Raw genomic sequence first — 18,957 nt, 5'->3', positions numbered from 1 at the left:
TATATCAAAGTAAATATCCATTGATTACTTACATTTTTAAATCCTTTACTTTTGTTTCTTTTTAATCTTGTGGAAAAGTTAGTGAATCCACGAGATTGTGATCTTTCATTTTCCGAGATATTTATTACATGAAAATTGACAGTAGATATCCAAGAGTACACTTTTAATTTAATTGTGCGATTTACTTAAACTTTTGAATTAGTATAGTTCGCGCCAAACTGCTAGTCTGCTCTGAAGTTGTTGCGAGCTGGTGTAGTCATACAATTTACTAGCAGTTTTACGCGGACTATGTCTTATTTTATTATATAAATTATAGGAAGCTATAGACATTTAAAAATGTTATTATCATTAGAAATATTATTTAAACAAAAAATATAAAATGGAATAGGTATACAAGGATGTATGAAAGTGGACAGTGGGAAGGCACGCCACAACTAAACAAAATGATTTTCAGAAGAGCAATATAAAATTTATTCTTTAACTCATTCAGGATACTTATAAAAAAACCGAATTAATTTAAATAAAAAATAGAGATTGTATGTCTTTTTGTTTTAATGCTAACAAAATAAAATTAACATTTATTCCATCGCAGTATAAAAATATACGTAAAAATAGAAAAAAAGAGATGTTACAAGAATTACGTGTCTGATAGCGTTCGCCGCCACCTTTGTAAGCCCGACAAAATGGCGTCGCATCACACATACTAACGGACAATTTGCAGTACCGTCCGGATCACGTCGCTAATTGTGCCAACATAATCTCAATAGTAGAACGAGTGTTTATTAATTTTTGACAATAGAAAAATTGTATTACAATAGTATTAATTTAAGAACTACCGTCAGGGTTGCCAGTCGATTTGTACTCCGATTAGCGTAACACATGTGCGATTTCGTGGAAAATTGACATGTTACATAACGATTCTTACAATTAATTTTATTCACACCATTTACTAAATGTAGAAATTTAAAATACATGCAGAATTATAGCAAATATGCATACAATTAAATAATATCTTCAACAGTATTAACTTTATCAATAACAAGTGATATTAGCAGTAATATGTAATTTAAATGTATCAATGGAATTTATTGTAAATTTATTTTATATTACATTTGTTATTTTACCATTTCATTATATAATATTTACTTATTTACTTAGCACCTAAAACTATTATTGCTGTATATGTAACAAAGACAATTATTGCTTATTGGTGTTATCGTCAAGTTATATAAAATTGATATATAAATGCTTTTAAACTTCATAACAATAAATAAAGGCGGAATCCCACCTTGTCTCTACAGAGTATTATACTTTTATATGTTATCTTCTAGTTTTACTTTAACGACAAGATAAACGATAAAGCCAAATCATAAAAGCACTCAAACAATGAGTAGAATGATCAAATTAGTACACATAAAACTTTTCTTAACAATTTCTGACAACCCTGACCGACCTTGAACCTGATTTCCTTAAAAGTTACAACAAATTGACGAATTCTAGTTTATTTATTCTCAAATTCACGCGGAATTGTCGGAATCGTGTTGGATGATGATCGTGCGTGTGATATCTACAATCAATAGTTTGAACGGCTGCCAAGCGCGCGGCGCTCGATACTGTTCCGCTCGGCCGCTAATATCGCCACCGAAAGCTCAACCGCTCGTGACTTTAAACCTATCCATCACTCTTCTGGTGACAAATTCTTAAGATAAAATAGTATAAAAGCCTGTTTAACAATTAATATTTTCGATTCATATAATAATCAATTCCAGCTTCGTTAACTGTTTCGTATAGCCACACCAGGTACGCGCACCCCGCCGGGTGGCGCTCGCGTCGCTCGTTCCATCGTGCCGGTCGACGGGGATCAGGGGGCTCAAGAGACACACGAACACACATTATTACGTAAACATACGGATTCAACTTAACGTGACTAAAGTATCCGCCTCGGACATCCGTACCGTGATATTAGCGGGTATTACGTCGTAATGGCAAGTCGGACAAAGCTATTAACAATATTGGAGTGTATAGAGAATGTTTGGGGTTCCGCTCGGAGGCGTCGGGGAGCGGGACGACCTTGGTTTCCGACGGCACTGCAGATGTGGGTGTTGAGTGTTGACGCAGTGCGGACCCTAGCTCGATCTGGCGCTCAGGGGGCCGGGCGTCGCTTAGCTGCCGGGGTCGTCGGGTTTCTGCTTGGAGCGCTTGAGTTGCTGCAGGTAGTGGCGCTGGATGGGCTTGTGCAGCGCGAGCTGCGCCAGCGCGTCCTCGATGGAGAACCACTGCCGCTTGCGGCCCATCAGCCGCGAGTCCTCCCACTCCGCCAGCTCCTGCGTCACCGTCATCACGTACACTTCCGTCCGGTGTTTGTGCTCCCGGTTCTGGAAATATTCAAATTCGTTTCATTAAAATCTTCATCATACCAAATTAAACAATGATTTAAAGATTGATCTTTCAAAAGAGTTTTTTTAACGACCTGGGAGTTTCTACACAATATGCCAATATGCCATACAAATACCCTCGCGTTAGTATAATGTGGAGCGCTATAGAGTACATAAGTGGCCACCACAAGATACTTGTAACACTAGAGGAGCCGCCAACGCGTCGCCGGCTTTGAAGAATGCTTTATTTTTTCTTTTTCATTATTTTTTGTGTTCATATAGTTATAGAGCAAGATCCCAGGGCCACCAGACGTCACGTATTTTCTGACGAAGGAAATGTGGACGATTGAGTAGTGTTAGTATGTACTAAGAACGCATGCCTACCTGCTAGCTTGCTCAGACGGCCAATTTTCAGGTATCAGGTAATCAAGGTACATAAAAACATTACTTACCTCACGTAAATTCTCCAAGCTGATTTTTACGTATATTTTAGGCAATATCCTTAAAAATAAGTCGCCAATACTCCCAGACACTTTCCGTCGGCCGTATTGCTTTGCAGACGCTTTAAAGCTCCCAAAATAATTACTTAACTTCACGTAAATTCTGATGCTCCATTTTTATATATGTCTACCAGACAACTATTTTAAAATCTTTTACAAGAAGACAGACCGATCCAAGGGGCCAATCATCCCCTAAGCTCAATTTTAATGCCTCTGTGGGTAGGAGCGCGAGGGCATTATCCACGCGCATGAGACTGAGTGAGACATGTATTAGGATATATTGACCTCTCTCTCTCTCTCACTCCGTTACAATTTACTCATATAACTTAATTATTAATATTAAAAATAATCTGCTAAAAAATAAAAAATCAGGTAAACAATTAAAAATTAACTTGTAAAAAAATGCTCATTTGACTACAATAATTCTAGAATTTTATCCTACAAGCTGTTTTGATAAATTCGAAAAAACTTCATTTTTTTTTAAGCAATATCAAATACTCGATAGTGTTAACGAATTCATTGAATAACAGCATTTTTTTTTTAATTATTTATTTATTGGGAATTAATCATAAGTAAAATACAAAGTAGAAAAATATTAATCTCTCAAAATTTCTGAGTAGTGCCTCTAATCTTCATTATCATCGTCATTGAAATTAGACAATTCATCATCCAGCCAATCTTGATATTGAATATCTAAATCGTCATTGTCGCTATCAACATTGTCCTCATTTCCTTCCACTGTAAAAAAAAAATCAAACAATGAAGATCTGAAAAAACTAAACTGACACAAAAAATATGAGAAACGAAAATAAATTACCTGATTGTTCTTCTAGCGACTCACTGACAAAACCCGGTAATTCATCTCCGTCGAACCAATGAAAATCATATGTTCCATATTTTAATGTCCAGCCATTATTTTCGGGTTTGAAAATATTTATCATCTTCATAGTTGCATTGTTCCAAAGACTAGCAATATAGTTAGCTCGTCGGAACTGTTGCCAAAGCTCACTTTTGCAAGGTGGTAAGCTGCTAGCATCGAAGTTTTTCAAATTTTTCCGATTGAATTCTTCATTAATGTCAGAAACCATATAATTGTTAATAAACAGTTGGAGTCTGGCAGCATCTACATCAATTATTCCAGGAACGTTGTATACATCACAGATAAATTTTTGTATTATGTTGAATACAACAACTGTTAATTAACAACTATAACTATATATGTTATTAACTGTTTATTAACAATTATATGGTTTCTGACATTAATGAAGAATTCAATCGGAAAAATTTGAAAAACTTCGATGCTAGCAGCTTACCACCTTGCAAAAGTGAGCTTTGGCAACAGTTCCGACGAGCTAACTATATTGCTAGTCTTTGGAACAATGCAACTATGAAGATGATAAATATTTTCAAACCCGAAAATAATGGCTGGACATTAAAATATGGAACATATGATTTTCATTGGTTCGACGGAGATGAATTACCGGGTTTTGTCAGTGAGTCGCTAGAAGAACAATCAGGTAATTTATTTTCGTTTCTCATATTTTTTGTGTCAGTTTAGTTTTTTCAGATCTTCATTGTTTGAATTTTTTTTTACAGTGGAAGGAAATGAGGACAATGTTGATAGCGACAATGACGATTTAGATATTCAATATCAAGATTGGCTGGATGATGAATTGTCTAATTTCAATGACGATGATAATGAAGATTAGAGGCACTACTCAGAAATTTTGAGAGATTAATATTTTTCTACTTTGTATTTTACTTATGATTAATTCCCAATAAATAAATAATTAAAAAAAAAATCATGTTATTCAATGAATTCGTTAACACTATCGAGTATTTGATATTGCTTAAAAAAAATGAAGTTTTTTCGAATTTATCAAAACAGCTTGTAGGATAAAATTCTAGAATTATTGTAGTCAAATGAGCATTTTTTTACAAGTTAATTTTTAATTGTTTACCTGATTTTTTATTTTTTAGCAGATTATTTTTAATATTAATAATTAAGTTATATGAGTAAATTGTAACGGAGTGAGAGAGAGAGAGAGGTCAATATATCCTAATACATGTCTCACTCAGTCTCATGCGCGTGGATAATGCCCTCGCGCTCCTACCCACAGAGGCATTAAAATTGAGCTTAGGGGATGATTGGCCCCTTGGATCTGTCTGTCTTCTTGTAAAAGATTTTAAAATAGTTGTCTGGTAGACATATATAAAAATGGAGCATCAGAATTTACGTGAAGTTAAGTAATTATTTTGGGAGCTTTAAAGCGTCTGCAAAGCAATACGGCCGACGGAAAGTGTCTGGGAGTATTGGCGACTTATTTTTAAGGATATTGCCTAAAATATACGTAAAAATCAGCTTGGAGAATTTACGTGAGGTAAGTAATGTTTTTATGTACCTTGATTACCTGATACCTGAAAATTGGCCGTCTGAGCAAGCTAGCAGGTAGGCATGCGTTCTTAGTACATACTAACACTACTCAATCGTCCACATTTCCTTCGTCAGAAAATACGTGACGTCTGGTGGCCCTGGGATCTTGGACTATTAGGATTGAGCCTGTCTAGCCTTTTCGGTCTGTCACGACCTATTTATAGTATACATAAAAAAATCTATTATGGGGTTTAATTTGGTACAAAAAAGAATACAAAGATATAGCCAAGGGTTCATTATTATTACGTCCTTTCCAACATCTAACAAGAAACATAGTCAATAAATACTTTCATTGACGTAAACGCAAATATTTTTCTTATAAATAGATTCTGAATTTGTCAATTGGTCACTAATTGAAACCAGCAGTCACCTTAGTAGTTAATTGCTAGAGATATTTTTGTGTAAGTATCGATACACCAGCTAACTAATGATGTTTTCAGACTTTGAATAATATGAGTATTTCGAAGTACGCGAAATTGTTTTGCAAATCGAAGCAGGATTATGGGCGGCGACAATACTTAGAAAATTATTGTCGCGAAGACGGTGAGAATAACACTATGTTATGCTGTAAAATAGAATATGTTTGCCCTAATGTATGTTCTCGTTAAAATGTAAGCAGGGATTTTACAGCGGTTAATCGTTTTTAGGAGACAACATGTATTTTTTTAATCAGACCTTTTTTCACCGAATCTTGCAACTTTAACTCTCTTTCAATAATTTTTGGTAAAACATAGTTTTGTTCATATAGACTACATAAATTGAGAAAACCAAAGAAATAGGCTTAAAGCGTCTTTACGAATTTTTAATGTAAGTAAATGACTACAGAAATTAAGTAAATAGCTCCATAATAATCAAATATTTATGAGTCACAATGTAAAAATATTTTTTCTACGCCATTTCTTCTCTATTGCGATAAATCGTCTGAAGTGATATTGTCAGCAATTAATGTCTCAGAGACGTGAATTATGAAAATTTTGTTACCACGCAAAATATCATAAGAACAAGGTAATTTGCTGTTTGAAGAATTTTCCACATTTCCCAAGCAATCAGGCTTATCGTCATATAATAATGGATGTGTGGCGACACGGCGGGGCCCACCAGCGGATATTAAATGACGCGCGGTCACGATGTAATTAGTCCACAATCGATCTGGTAATTAACTGTGACTGAAAATCGTGAGACGTATTTTCATTACTTGTCATAATAGTAAGTAAATCGTGGGCGACATAAATATAACGCAGATAATAGACGCGAGCTGCCCACCTAACTTTCGGTGGTTATTGTGGTCGATTTACATCCGATACTTTTTTAGTGCGTGTGGCAGTTTTCGAAAACGATAACGGTAGCTTCATGACCTTAAAAAAACACATTTGCAAAATCAAAGTGCCCGAGAGTCGAACCTCAGATCACCCGATTAAGAGTCCGAGATTCAGAACCAGTAGGCTAGCACAGCATTTAATGCAGTATCCCCTTCAATGTTACCAACTTACCATCTTCCCTAGACGAAACAACTATTAGTTTATTTCTGCGACATCAAAGCGAGCGTCTAGAAGTATTGTAATTCTAATTCTAATTTTAAAATGACCTCTTCGAGTTTGGAGTATGTTACCGATGCTCTCTGTCTTTCTACAAACGGTCCTAGATAAAACATATTATAGACCATATATTACGAAACCACTACACCATTATTTACCATCAAGTCAGCCGTCATGTCAATACAAAACGTGGAGTCGAACATACATTAATTTCTGTACAATCCGTAACCAAAATAGACCGGACATACGCTATGTTTAATAAAAACAACTATTCCTAGAGCTGTGACTTCACGAAAACAATCAAACCGTTATACGCGTGTATTGTTTAAAATGTTAATAGTTATAGCCTTTGTACACTTGTATGTTTCCGTTCAGCGAGGAAACAGTTTAAACATTATCGTTAATGAGTTATTAATAAACAGAACTCTCCGGCCCATCGTCTACCTATTGTGAGCCTGCCAATACCATTATCTTGAGTAAACGGAGCTAATGTTTACGCCAAAATAATCTCTACGCTTACGTAAAACCGCCTAGATTAGTGCGAACAGTTTATTTAGACTTGTTTTTGTTTGCCATTGACATTCAGTCAAGGTCATCCGAATCGGTCATCCATGAACGCGAGATCTCGTGAAAGTAATTAAAAGGGTGGTAAAATTCGTCGTGATTCGGATGTGGTACTCCCGCCACACCTGCCTATTGGCAGGAGGAGGAGTTTAAGAGGAGAAGGAGTTTAAGTCGATGGGCTACAAAAGCAGTTACAACTTAGTTTACTTGAAACAGGATTTGTAGGATTGAGTACAGGTGTAACGGTATGGACCATGTTAACATTGCATGTGCAAATAGCCTTTGACCATCCAATGGTCTTTTGCACATTGGTCGTGTAAGTTGGATAGTTAGGGAAATATCTTTCATCACCCTGATGACAACGACGCAAAACGGGCCATGGCGTCATGTATCGCTAAGATTAACATGAGGATGTAGCTTGCTTATATCTAGGAAAAAAGACGGTGGCATCTGTACCGGCGCGAATGAAACATAGGACTCTACAATCTTAAATACCAAGAAATTCAGACTAATAGGATCGAAACTTTTGTATCACATTCAATCTGATTAAAAGGCTTAAGAGATCGTTTCGTCATTACGCACACAACTTGTATAAGTAACACCTACGTGATCTTTGTTGGCTAATACCGCACATGTGTACTGTATTACATAGGTGCTTAGTTTGGTAGTGCCTACATATAAGTGTGGTTTAATTAAAAAGTTTAGTATTGAGTTATATTTATACCAGTACATTAGATCTTTAATAGCTGACTCGGCAAACGTTGTGTTGCCATATAAATAAAAAAATGTTAAGGGTGACCAACCCTTATCACTTAGGGGAATGACAAATAGATAGTAGCCGATTCTCAGACCTACTGAATATGCATATAAAATTTGGTGAAAATCAGTAAAGCCGTTTCGGAAGGTGTATGGTAACTACTAACACTGTGACACAAGAATATATAAGAATATATATAAGATAGAATATATAAGATTTATTTTTAGAAATTGGTTAATTGTATTGTTTCTTGAATAAGTCACAATCTTAAATAAAGTGAAACAAAATATTCTGTCAGCTATGTGCAGAAATGAAATACATACTTGGATTTTTTGCATGTCTAAAAAAGGCCACACGCCCAAATTTTATGAATAAAACTACTACAGACTTTGTATTATTGATTTCTGAGAAGTACCATTTTTTACTTACTGACTCATCAAAAACTTAGGTCACTTTTAGGTGACTAAGGGATTACTTATTGGTGACTTGATATACTTTCAAATTTAGTTATACAATGAAAAAATGACTTCTTATTATCATTGTTTTGTATGAGTAAAGATATTGATGCGGTTCGTTCCAAGGGCTAAATAGCATTATCAAATTAGGTCTTGTATTATTTTGTATTTTATGATTTTAGGATTTCCTATCCAAAGGGTAAAAATAGGATCCTATTACTAGATCTCTGCTGTCTGTCTATCTGTCACTGGGCTCTATGTCTAGAACCTTAATAGGTAGACACTTGAAATCTATTATCTATTAAACCGTAATAGACAGACAGTTCAAATATCCACAATGCATTCACACGTGGTTGCTATGATAACAAATACTAAGAATAAAATAGAAATGAAAATTTGCTTGGATATATAAAGTGATAAGTAACATTTTTTTTTAACAAAATTATATTGAAGACAATTTTCATTACTAGCCACCGAAACGCATTTATTTTAAAATGACAGACTGTGTACATATGCCTGATCCCATACAAAAATATCAGGTACCTCTTTAATGCATTATTGTATGGGACATGCATAGATTAGTAAAGATTACTCATTCCACCAAATTCAATTTTTTTTTAGATCATTTACGAATGAAACGATATTTCTCTGCATTATTTCTTTGATTTCGTGTTTTGCACCACTTAACTGCGCATGTCGGCATTGTTCCGCGTAAATTACACCATGACAGCCACTAAGTGGCTGACAGAACTGTCAGCCGTTTAAGCCATTTAATGGCTTCCTTCAATTACAAGGCAGTGAGATATCCATACTGATCTATGGGGGCATGTATATAATGATATAATATTTTCCACATATCCTATAATGTGTGAATTTTAATATTCAATTAAGAATACTTGATTGAAAACAATTCCACAAGAATGTACATATGTTTGCATTTCTTGAAATGTTGTAGCAGTTGCAAGTATGTATTTCCTAGAAAGTAATAACAAAATGGGTTTCTCAGAATATGTTAAAATGACACACAATGAATTATTGTGCATATTATAGGGAACTTGGGCGGAAGATTATGTACATAAGCATTTATGCAGATGTACAAGTGTTTGCCTAGTGGTTAATTGATTCCGTGCGGATGGCACCACAGTTGTGCCACATCACCCACAGTTGTGCCACATCCGCACGAAATCAGTTAAGAGACTCAGCCTCTTGGTCGTGGGGTCCGAGGTTCAAATCCCAGGCATGCACTACTAATTGTTCGAAATTATGTGCATATTAAAAATTAATTATCACTTGCTAAAACGGTGAAGGAAAACATCGTGAGGAAACCTGCATACCTGAGAGATTTATATAAAAATAAATATTTCAATGGTATGTGATTACCTACCAATACACCCTTGGCCAGCGCGGTGGACTATGGCCTAATCCTTCTCATTTTGAGAGGAGACCCGTGCCCAGCAGTGGGACAATAATGGGTTGATGATGATGACCAACTTCATAAAATTAGAAGCATTTGTCTAGGGTGGGGACTAGCTGGTGGGTGGGGGTAGAATTTTAAACCATTTTGCTATGACAGCTGTATAATAATAAACAAACATGAGCAAAATTTTCTTCCATTATCTGTGATAATTTAATTTTAATATTAATATTTAATTTATTTTATAAATAACTTCTGTTGTTTACATTAATTAACTTAGTGTATAAGCTTATATGAATAAAATTATTAAATTGTTTTAATTATTAAATTACTGCTATAATTACCATATGAACTAATTAATTTAAAATTTAATATTATTTCATAAGTTATGTTTCACATTAGTTTAAAATATACTGTTACCACCATTACCACTATATCCTGTTGTATTTGAACTATCATTGTCCTACAGATAACACTTAAATTAAATGATTAATTGATATTTACTTAGCATGTGGAAATTTCTTGGCCGTGTCAAAGGTCATTGACCTGCTGTCATAACAATCAAATTTATTGAAATACTTTCTCTATATATTTAATGAGGAAATTTAATAGAAGTATAAGTACGTCCTAGTTATTTCGTGTTCATGAACAATGAAGTCATGTGTTGAACATATGGGATAAATGTAGGTGACTGGCATGTACTATTAGAGGTTATGACGCAAGTTAAGTGTTAAATATACACAGAGAGCAGATTATAATTAAAATTCGCAAACTACATCCGTATTAAACCTCGACGAATAGTTCACAGTGATATTTTTTCGGAATATTAACGTTGTTTACGTATTTTGAATAAGGAACACAAGTTCGTAGGTTATCGTATATGGTCACCTCAAACACGCCGAGGCACCGCCCCAGCTTGCCGATGACGCCGGCCTCCTCCAGGACCTCTCGCATGGCCGTCACCGAGGGCTCCTCCTCGGGCTCCACTCCCCCGCCCGGCACGATCCAGTTGTCGGGCCGACGCGAAGACGTCACGAGCAACACCTACGCACGAAACGACTTGTAATCTCGTCACCAATCCTACGACAACATCCAGGGTACAAACACCACACTAACCTCCGTTTCGGCGTCCGAACGTACGCATATACAAGCCGCGCGGCGTCTGAATCCCTCGTCATCGTATATCCGGATTGAATTAGGCTTCTCTTTCACCATTTCGAGTAAACACGTAAACGCGAACTAAACAGACGATCACAAACGAAAAGCAGACATTAAATAGAAAGAAAATTATCAACCGAACCAAATTTTTTAATGATCAACAAACGCCATAACCGAGGTTTCCTAAGATAAACGTATCCATTTTCGACTAATTTATGAGTTACACAATGTACATATAAAATGAAACTATAATAACAATAACACTACAATTAGAGCAATATTTCAGCTATAACTAGCTTTTGATCGCGTATTGCAAGCCCATGTTGAATGGTGCCTGACGTTTTCTCTGCGAAAATCGAAATAGGTTTTGGAAAGCAATTACGAGTCTCATATCAGCTGACAGCCGGAAGTATAAAGAGGTATTGCCATGTTTGTAGGCCTTTAATCTCTCTATCTTTATATTATAATCTTATTTTGTATATAAGTTTTATTGATTGATAAAATATTTTTACAGAAGTTCTAATTTTAAATGAAATCATTTAAGACACAAAGCACACTTAGAAAAAGGCTCAAAAGAAATGTATATTGTATTATTAATTAGTTTTTCAACTGATTACCACTTCCTGTTTGAAATATCGAGAATTAAAATTAGATAATATCAAAAGGAAAAAATATAAATATGATTTTTACTACAATTTTCTGATTGTATAAAATCATTAACGAAATAAAACACTTTAAAGGAGTAAAATATATTAGGTCGAAAAGAAGGTATCCAAGGCAGAGATACTGTGTATAAATAAAATTAAAAAACTGATGTGACAGTTACTATTTGAATTTTGTGAATTTGGATGAATTGGCTTTGTTGTTTTCAAGTTTAGTGTTTTTATTTTTTTTCAGGTTTATGTGATGGGTAAGTGAATTTAACTTAAATTATAATGAGTGTGAAAGTAGTTAAAATATGTAAATATCAATGCATTAGTGTATTTTGTAATTGTATCATTATAAGTACGAGGGGAATAAAATGTCCGTTTGCGTTTCAGAGAAGAGTTTCGACTTCGGTGCGTTATTGCAGAATCATGAGAAGAAGCACAAAATCAGGCCTACGCAGTTTGTTAGCGTAGCGGGCGGGGTACTGTGCACAGTTTAAGCATATTTTACATTTTGTAGAGTTTTAATTAGTAAATAATCATGCATGTGGTAGGTCACATTCATGTCGTTTCATAAATTGTATATTTTGCCTTAATGAACTGTTTAGCATCGTTCTTGATAGTTTAATGCTAATTTTCAGGTCCGAAGGCGCCTAGAGACTACTTTAAAACGGCGCAAAAGTAGCCGCCTGTCTATTTTTGACAGTATTAGGAACTTGCCCAGTTGCGATAGTCCTAAAAAGCCAAATCCGCAGTCTAAGGTAGAGCACAGACGAATGCAGTTAGAAAAATGGAAGGAAGAAAAAGAGAAGCGGAAGCAACAGGCGGCCGCCCAGAAGAAGAAGCCCTTTGTTGCAGGGGTGCCTCACCCTTCTCTGAAGTTCGAGCCTCCACCACCCCCACCAAAGGCCGTGCCGAGCACGTCCGGCAGAGTCACAAGGTCACAGTCCGCTAAAAACAATGCCCCGAAAGCTAAACCAACTAAAAACACAACTCAAACATTACCAAATACTAAAACTGAATCATTTGCGCCAAAAAACGCTGCTTTTAAACCACCTGAGATTAAAAACATGACTAAGGTACCAGTACTGACACTAGCAACCAAAAATAAAAAAACTAAGGAAAGTTTCACATTCAAACCCATCCTACCAGAAGTTCCCAAAGTTAATTCTAAGGCGACTAAAACAAAACCTCTGCCAAAGAAAGTAGAAACGAATACTGTATCTAATAAGGCATCTAAATCAGTTGGGACAAGGTCTACACGAGGTAGATTTGTCAAAATTCAAAGTTCGAGTTCTGATCAGACTCAGAGTTCCTCGGATATGCTGTCACCAGTACCAGAGATACCATCTAAAACAAAATCTCCTAGGAAATCTGCTCAAAGTAAAATGGTTACCCCAAGAAAACCAATACCAAAGAGTGAGTCAAGCTCTGAGGAGAGACTCAGGTCTCCGAAGTCTCCAGTGGATATGCCAATGACTCCTGAGCAGATTGTTGAGGAGGCTAAGAAGTGTAGTCCTTGTGTCACCATGTCTCGGGGCAAGGATAATGCCAGAAGGGAAATGAAGAAAAAAATTGATGAAGGTATATTGTTATCATTTTTAAGTTTATATACAAGGGTGTACTTTCAACTCTTTTACATCATCAGCGGCCCATTATTGCCCCCTACAGGCACCCTTGGAGGGCACCAGAATAAGTAGTCTCTGAATTTGTGTCAATGATAAATAATTATTTTTAAAGAACATCTTATTCTATGATGGTGGTAGAAAGTTCTGCTGACATCACAATCATGTCCTTCTATATTTTACAACATTCTTGGGTTCACTTAACTAGAGACAAATTCAAATTTCTAGTTTCAAATTCAGTTGCAAGATTTGCTCACATAAAATAAATAAAAGCTGGTAATATTTCATTTTTATTTATTTTGATTTAGGTTTGCTGGATGAGGATGTGAGTGATGTAGACAGTGTGGATCACTTCAGGAGACAGCACAGTTCCGAGATCAAGAGAATGACAGAGATGTGTGAAACTTGGGAGAAGATTTCAGAGCAAATGGTTTTGCCGGAAGCTGTTCAGGTTTGTATTCTGTCTTACATTATGCATGTCCATACACACATGACTAAATTTCAATACCACATTAAAGTTATGGAAATGAAAAACCATTTGGACCAAACTTGTTAACAGCTTGTAGTAAAAGAGAATGGTAGATATATATGGAAATAGTATCTTGCTTCCTTTATATCACATGCCTCTCTTTGTTTATTAAGTATAGATTGTGCCACACTGTTAGTCCACTTGAAGTTGTTGCACACAACTACAAGCATATATTCCATAGCAACGTAAGGGCATATTAACGAAGCTATGTACCTGTGGGCGAAAGCGGGCAGCGGCTGGGGTCCCGCGCTGTATTCATCCCACGAATATGTACAATTTGCTGTTCGACTTGCAATTTGTTTAGGTTGTAGTGAGTACTATCGAAATGGTCTTAAAAGTGCACCCTCTTGCACCCTTGCCGGTGCCCATGTATGTGTACATGGAAGTATTATGTTTCGAGAACACCAACATTGTATGGCTGGTTTTATAAATTAAATAATGAATGCATAGAAAGTTTCTTATTAAATATTTATTTGTTAATCATACACAATGTACATATATGTTAACTATTGCCTTTTTGTCATGAAGATAAAGGATTTTTTCCTGACCAAACATTGTTGGATCATACTTATTACTAGCTGTGCCACAGCTGTGGCACAATTCACAGTTCTAAAATATAAGTAGCCTAAGTTACAACTTATTTCATCAGCTACCTGCCAATAAAAGTCCCGTCAAAATCGGTTCAACCATTTCAGAGATTAGCCAGAACAAACAGATAAAAATTGTAAAAAATGTTATTTTGGTGTTTACCGTATGTATATTCATACGTATGTAGTAAAAAGCGGTTATTTCAATATTAAAAAAAGACACTCCAATTTTATTTATATGTATGACTTGGTCCTCAGGACGCTATCCTGAGCGCGGTGGGTCAGGCGCGGCTGCTGATGTCGCAGAAGATGCAGCAGTTCGCGACGCTGGTGGCGCGGCGCGAGCGGCCCGAGCCGGGGCACGCGCTCGTCACGCCCGCCGACCTGCACGGCTTCTGGGACATGGTCTTCATGCAGGTAACTACTATCCCTCATATGCATCATATTGCAGATGGTAGAACTAGCATGGTTCGACTTAGGAAGGACCTTCTTCTACTTCTGTACTTATTCTTTGAGCATAGTTCTGCGTTTTCTTCGAAGAGTGTGGAACCAGCCTGACTTATATATGAGGCAACTACTTTGTGGCAACACAACACAAGCATTATTTATCTCACAGTAGTCAGGTCATTAGTTTCTGTCTTAATATTTGTGAATGCCTAAATTAATTGTCCAAATTTTTTTTGTTTAATCCTAGGTTATTTTTGCGTTTCTTCATGGTTAATTTTAGAAATAGTTGTATATTTTGTTTTATTTTCCTTTACCATGTCTTATTTGTTTTATTCAATATTTTAATTCAGGTGGAAAATGTGGATATGAGATTCAAGAAGTTGGAAGAGATGCGTACACGCAACTGGGTGGAGGAAGCGCCTGTAGTCCAGCGTAAGAAGGTCGCGCCTCGACCGAAGGTGGCAGTCAAACCAGCTGCTACCAGCCGCATTAAGGATATGATTGCTGGTGAGTTAATATTATGGCATGTTAGTAGGATGGTAAGTTGCTACTGTCATTATTGGGCATCGATAATCAACCTTAGATAGGATTCGAGTCCTATAGAAGGTTCGTTGTAGAGGCGTTGCTTTCCCTTAGAATTAAGTTGGAACTCCTGATGCTTAGTGTCTCTCTGCAGCTAGTACTACATTCTTCAAAAAAGAACTGTATTTTCTTTACAATGTTGGTATATGGCAGAAATTGGTGCGGCGGTGGTGCATCCAGCTCCTACTAAAAAAGATTCTATATCTTCTATATCTTATTAATGTAAATATAGTATTAATGCATTGACATACCACCTTAAATTTTTTTGGCATTGGCTTCAAAATTACCACCACCACTACCTTTTAGATTAATGAAGAATTGATGAAATATTTACAAAGTCTAGCATAATCATGTACTTTTTCGAACATGGTACTTAATGTCCTATTACATTTTAGCCGCAAGAAAAGCGAAAAAGCAAGACGCCGCGCCACAAGAAGGGCCTGCGAACCCCTCAGCGGAGCCGTCAGCGGAAGCTCCCGAGACCAATAAGACTTTCGAAGCGGGTTTCTTCTGCGTTCGGTCACCAGTACGAGCGCCCGCCGCGCCCGCGTCGCCCGCGCGCTCACCCGCCACGCCCGCGGGGAAACACAGCCTGTTGAAAGCTGTGCTGTCTAGCGAAGCCAAGAAGTCTGCCTCTAAGGTATGGAATGAAATGAAATATATTTATTTTTGTATAGGCCAACGGCGGCAAATTGTGAGTTACAATATTTTCTTAAACTACTACCGGATCGGAACGCGACCTCTACTGAGAAGATCCGGTAAGAAACTCAGTGGGTTTGTCTTTTTTTTAATAATAATTATCATATTTTTCCCTTTTTTTTAAATGCCATCATTTTTACATATAATTAATAAAGTAAGGATATATATGGATATATATGGATAGTTACGTACAGATACAGTTCTTGGTTTTACTTCATTTTGTTTTATATTTTTTTTATAATATAAATACATGCAGTCAATCCAGTAATTAGTCATTGCCACCTATAAACATCTGTAATCAATTGTATCTGGTCATTATGTCTTACCTGGTCCTTCCTGAAGCTGACCATAGGTGCGTCGCCAATCCTAAGTTGGAATACTCCCTTAGCACCCCCTTCTGACGAGAACATAGCAGCACTTAACAATATTGTTATAAGGCAGAAATAGAGGAGGCAGTTGTGCTATAATTTTCGTTTATTATTTGCAGAATTCGGCATCATCATTAGCAATGTTACGCGCATCTCTAATTGGGAAGAATGTTGAAAACGATAGTAGTGCTTTAACTGAAGTAAGTTTTAAACAACACCAAAAGTAAATTAGAACAAAAATATATAGTCCCCGTTCCATTGTTTAACATTTATTGACATGTGTAAAACATTGTAGGTTTTAATTTAAAATTTATTAAATTATTGTCGCCGCAAACATATTGTCATTGGAAAGTATAAACATCTAACATGCAAAAGACAGGATAAAAGTCTAACACGTGTAGTGGCTCACGTGTTAGACTTTTACCCTTATCAGTGATGATAAGTTAAATTAGTCGTGTTTTTTTACCTGTATGAAACTAAAAAAATAATAATGTAAATATTTCATATGCCTTTCGCTTTTTCAGCAACTTGTACGACTCACACCAATCAATCTGTACGCGACGCCGGGACGCAGCATCCTGAAGCCATTAAGCATGCCGTCGGCTACAAAATCTGGCAAGAAGTCCATCAAAGTAGTTCTATTCGACGACTCTGATGCCGATGCCCAGGACACTTCTGTGAACGACACTGATGTCCATGGAGTGTCCGGCGTGAAGAATATCGAAGACGCGAATACAGACAGCGGCGTATCCTCAATGGATATCGAGAAGGAGAAAGAACAGAAGGAGAACAAGAGTTCCAGGAAGAAGTCGCTAGTGAGACAGGATGCTACAGAAGAGAACAGCCCAGTCATGACCAGAAGTAGACGGAAGAGCATGCCGAATCCCGCTTTGGATACTTCATTAGAGAATGCCATGGAAAAGACACCAAAACGTACTTCTAGAAGGAAGAAGACGTTGCAAGAAGTTGAGACCAATATTATCGAAGACAAGAAAACTTCAAAGAGATCTTCTAGAAGGAAAAGCGCGATACAAGGCGTGGCGTGACACAAGAATGTTTTAAATGACTTTGTACTTTTAGATTTGAATCATGGTGGATTTTTGAAATATGGTATTGAAGATATGTGTCAGGTTACTTGCAGATGATGCAGAAGTGGGCAAGTCCATCTATGTTGATATTTTATTATATTTGTTATAGTTGAAAAGCTTTTCTTAGTGCCAGTGCAAGTTGATTATTGAGATTTTTTAAGCACTATCATTTGATGGTAATTGGCTACTGCCCATGGACATCTATAACTAACCTCCAGATAATCTCCTACCTGAGTTCAGGTACAGGTGCGTTGGTATGTAGTATAACCTACGAAGCAGAACACAGCAGCTTAACACTGCTGTTCTAATACAAAGGAAAATGTGAAGTTGGTTCCTTAAGAGTATAAAGAGTCTTACCACAATCAATACAAGTTCTTCAAGTTACAATGTTACTGTACCATTAACTATTTGCCTACATAATGTCATTTATTTAACACGCTTTTATTAGCTTGGGTTATATCTGTCTATGTATGTGTGTAACGGAATTTTTGAGTTCATTTTTCATCAATTTCCACAACTCTGATTAATTTGAAATTTTGCTCATGTATCAAGAACGGATGATAATGCAATAATTTGATAACGGTTTCCCATTATCCTTATTAGATTAATTAATTCACCAATTTATGAGTTTGTCACAGACTAAAAAAATAAAAATAAATAATAGTTTAAAAAAAGCAAAAAAACACACTTTTATTATTTACTTTTATTTATTAACACGCTTTTATTATTAATCGAAATAGAAACTAGAGACAAATTTAATGACAAAGAGTTTAATATTCCAGTAGTAGAAGATTGAACAATCAATTATAATGAACGCCTTAAAATAAAATTACAATAAAATTTAAGTTATTAAAATAATAATTCAATTCAGAGTAAAAAGCGTGGGGTGCATTTTACTGCGGTTCATAACTATTCTGTTTTTAACACGCTTTTATTAGCTTGGGTTGTATGTATGTATGTAACTATGTAACGGAATCTTTGAACGTGATTTCTATCTACTTTGAACGTTCAGTTTTATTCAAAGATTTGAAGAATTATCAAAAACCGATGACAATACACGATTTTAATAATTTTGTACCATTGTCCTTATCAATATCATCAGGATTAACGATTTTCGAGGCGAGATTGTTCAAGCGCCTTAGAGAAAGTTCATCGCTAACTTGATTGCAACAATTATTGCTTTTTAGTTTCAA

General features: G+C 36.0%; 2 protein-coding genes across 4 annotated transcripts; one reads left to right on the top strand and one right to left on the bottom strand.

The window, feature by feature from the left end:
- Positions 1 to 447: 447 nt before the first annotated feature.
- Positions 448 to 11,612, bottom strand: Aps (diphosphoinositol polyphosphate phosphohydrolase 1 Aps). The gene is made up of 3 exons (XM_073091010.1): positions 11,151 to 11,612; positions 10,923 to 11,078; positions 448 to 2,375 (listed from the first exon to the last, which is right to left on the bottom strand). The coding sequence occupies exons 1-3, from the start codon at positions 11,247 to 11,249 to the stop codon at positions 2,163 to 2,165; spliced, it is 468 nt and encodes a 155-aa protein (XP_072947111.1). The 5' UTR covers positions 11,250 to 11,612; the 3' UTR covers positions 448 to 2,162.
- A 379-nt stretch (positions 11,613 to 11,991) lies between these two features.
- Positions 11,992 to 18,441, top strand: mars (guanylate kinase-associated family member mars). Of its 3 annotated transcripts, none has more exons than XM_073091273.1 (9): positions 11,992 to 12,102; positions 12,233 to 12,321; positions 12,481 to 13,423; positions 13,773 to 13,915; positions 14,839 to 14,997; positions 15,378 to 15,534; positions 16,005 to 16,249; positions 16,796 to 16,876; positions 17,201 to 18,441. In XM_073091273.1, the coding sequence occupies exons 1-9, from the start codon at positions 12,099 to 12,101 to the stop codon at positions 17,720 to 17,722; spliced, it is 2,343 nt and encodes a 780-aa protein (XP_072947374.1). In that variant the 5' UTR covers positions 11,992 to 12,098; the 3' UTR covers positions 17,723 to 18,441. The 3 variants fall into 3 exon arrangements, with proteins under 3 accessions (XP_072947374.1, XP_072947376.1, XP_072947375.1); XM_073091275.1 differs by having other exon boundaries at positions 12,027 to 12,102; positions 12,233 to 12,389; XM_073091274.1 differs by having other exon boundaries at positions 12,027 to 12,102; positions 12,233 to 12,389; positions 12,463 to 13,423.
- Positions 18,442 to 18,957: the final 516 nt, after the last annotated feature.

This window comes from Epargyreus clarus, unplaced genomic scaffold (genome assembly GCF_041222505.1).
Source record: "Epargyreus clarus isolate Ecla_fem2 unplaced genomic scaffold, WU_Ecla_fem_2.2 ptg000034l, whole genome shotgun sequence".
NCBI lineage: Eukaryota > Metazoa > Arthropoda > Insecta > Lepidoptera > Hesperiidae > Epargyreus > Epargyreus clarus.
The sequence above is the reverse complement of the archived record's forward strand: the minus strand, read 5'-3'. Positions and strand labels throughout refer to the sequence as shown.

Bases quoted from the DNA above. Each gene is read 5' to 3' on its own strand.
- mars (XM_073091273.1), top strand. The intron at 14,998-15,377 runs GTAACTACTATC...ATTTTAATTCAG, and splicing joins GGGACATGGTCTTCATGCAG to GTGGAAAATGTGGATATGAG. The intron at 16,250-16,795 runs GTATGGAATGAA...TATTATTTGCAG, and splicing joins CCAAGAAGTCTGCCTCTAAG to AATTCGGCATCATCATTAGC.
- Aps (XM_073091010.1), bottom strand. From the start codon at position 11,249: ATGGTGAAAGAGAAGCCTAATTCAATCCGGATATACGATGACGAGGGA. The intron at 11,079-11,150 runs GTTAGTGTGGTG...TTTCGTGCGTAG, and splicing joins GTTCGGACGCCGAAACGGAG to GTGTTGCTCGTGACGTCTTC. The intron at 2,376-10,922 runs GTGACCATATAC...GAATATTTCCAG, and splicing joins GGTGCCTCGGCGTGTTTGAG to AACCGGGAGCACAAACACCG.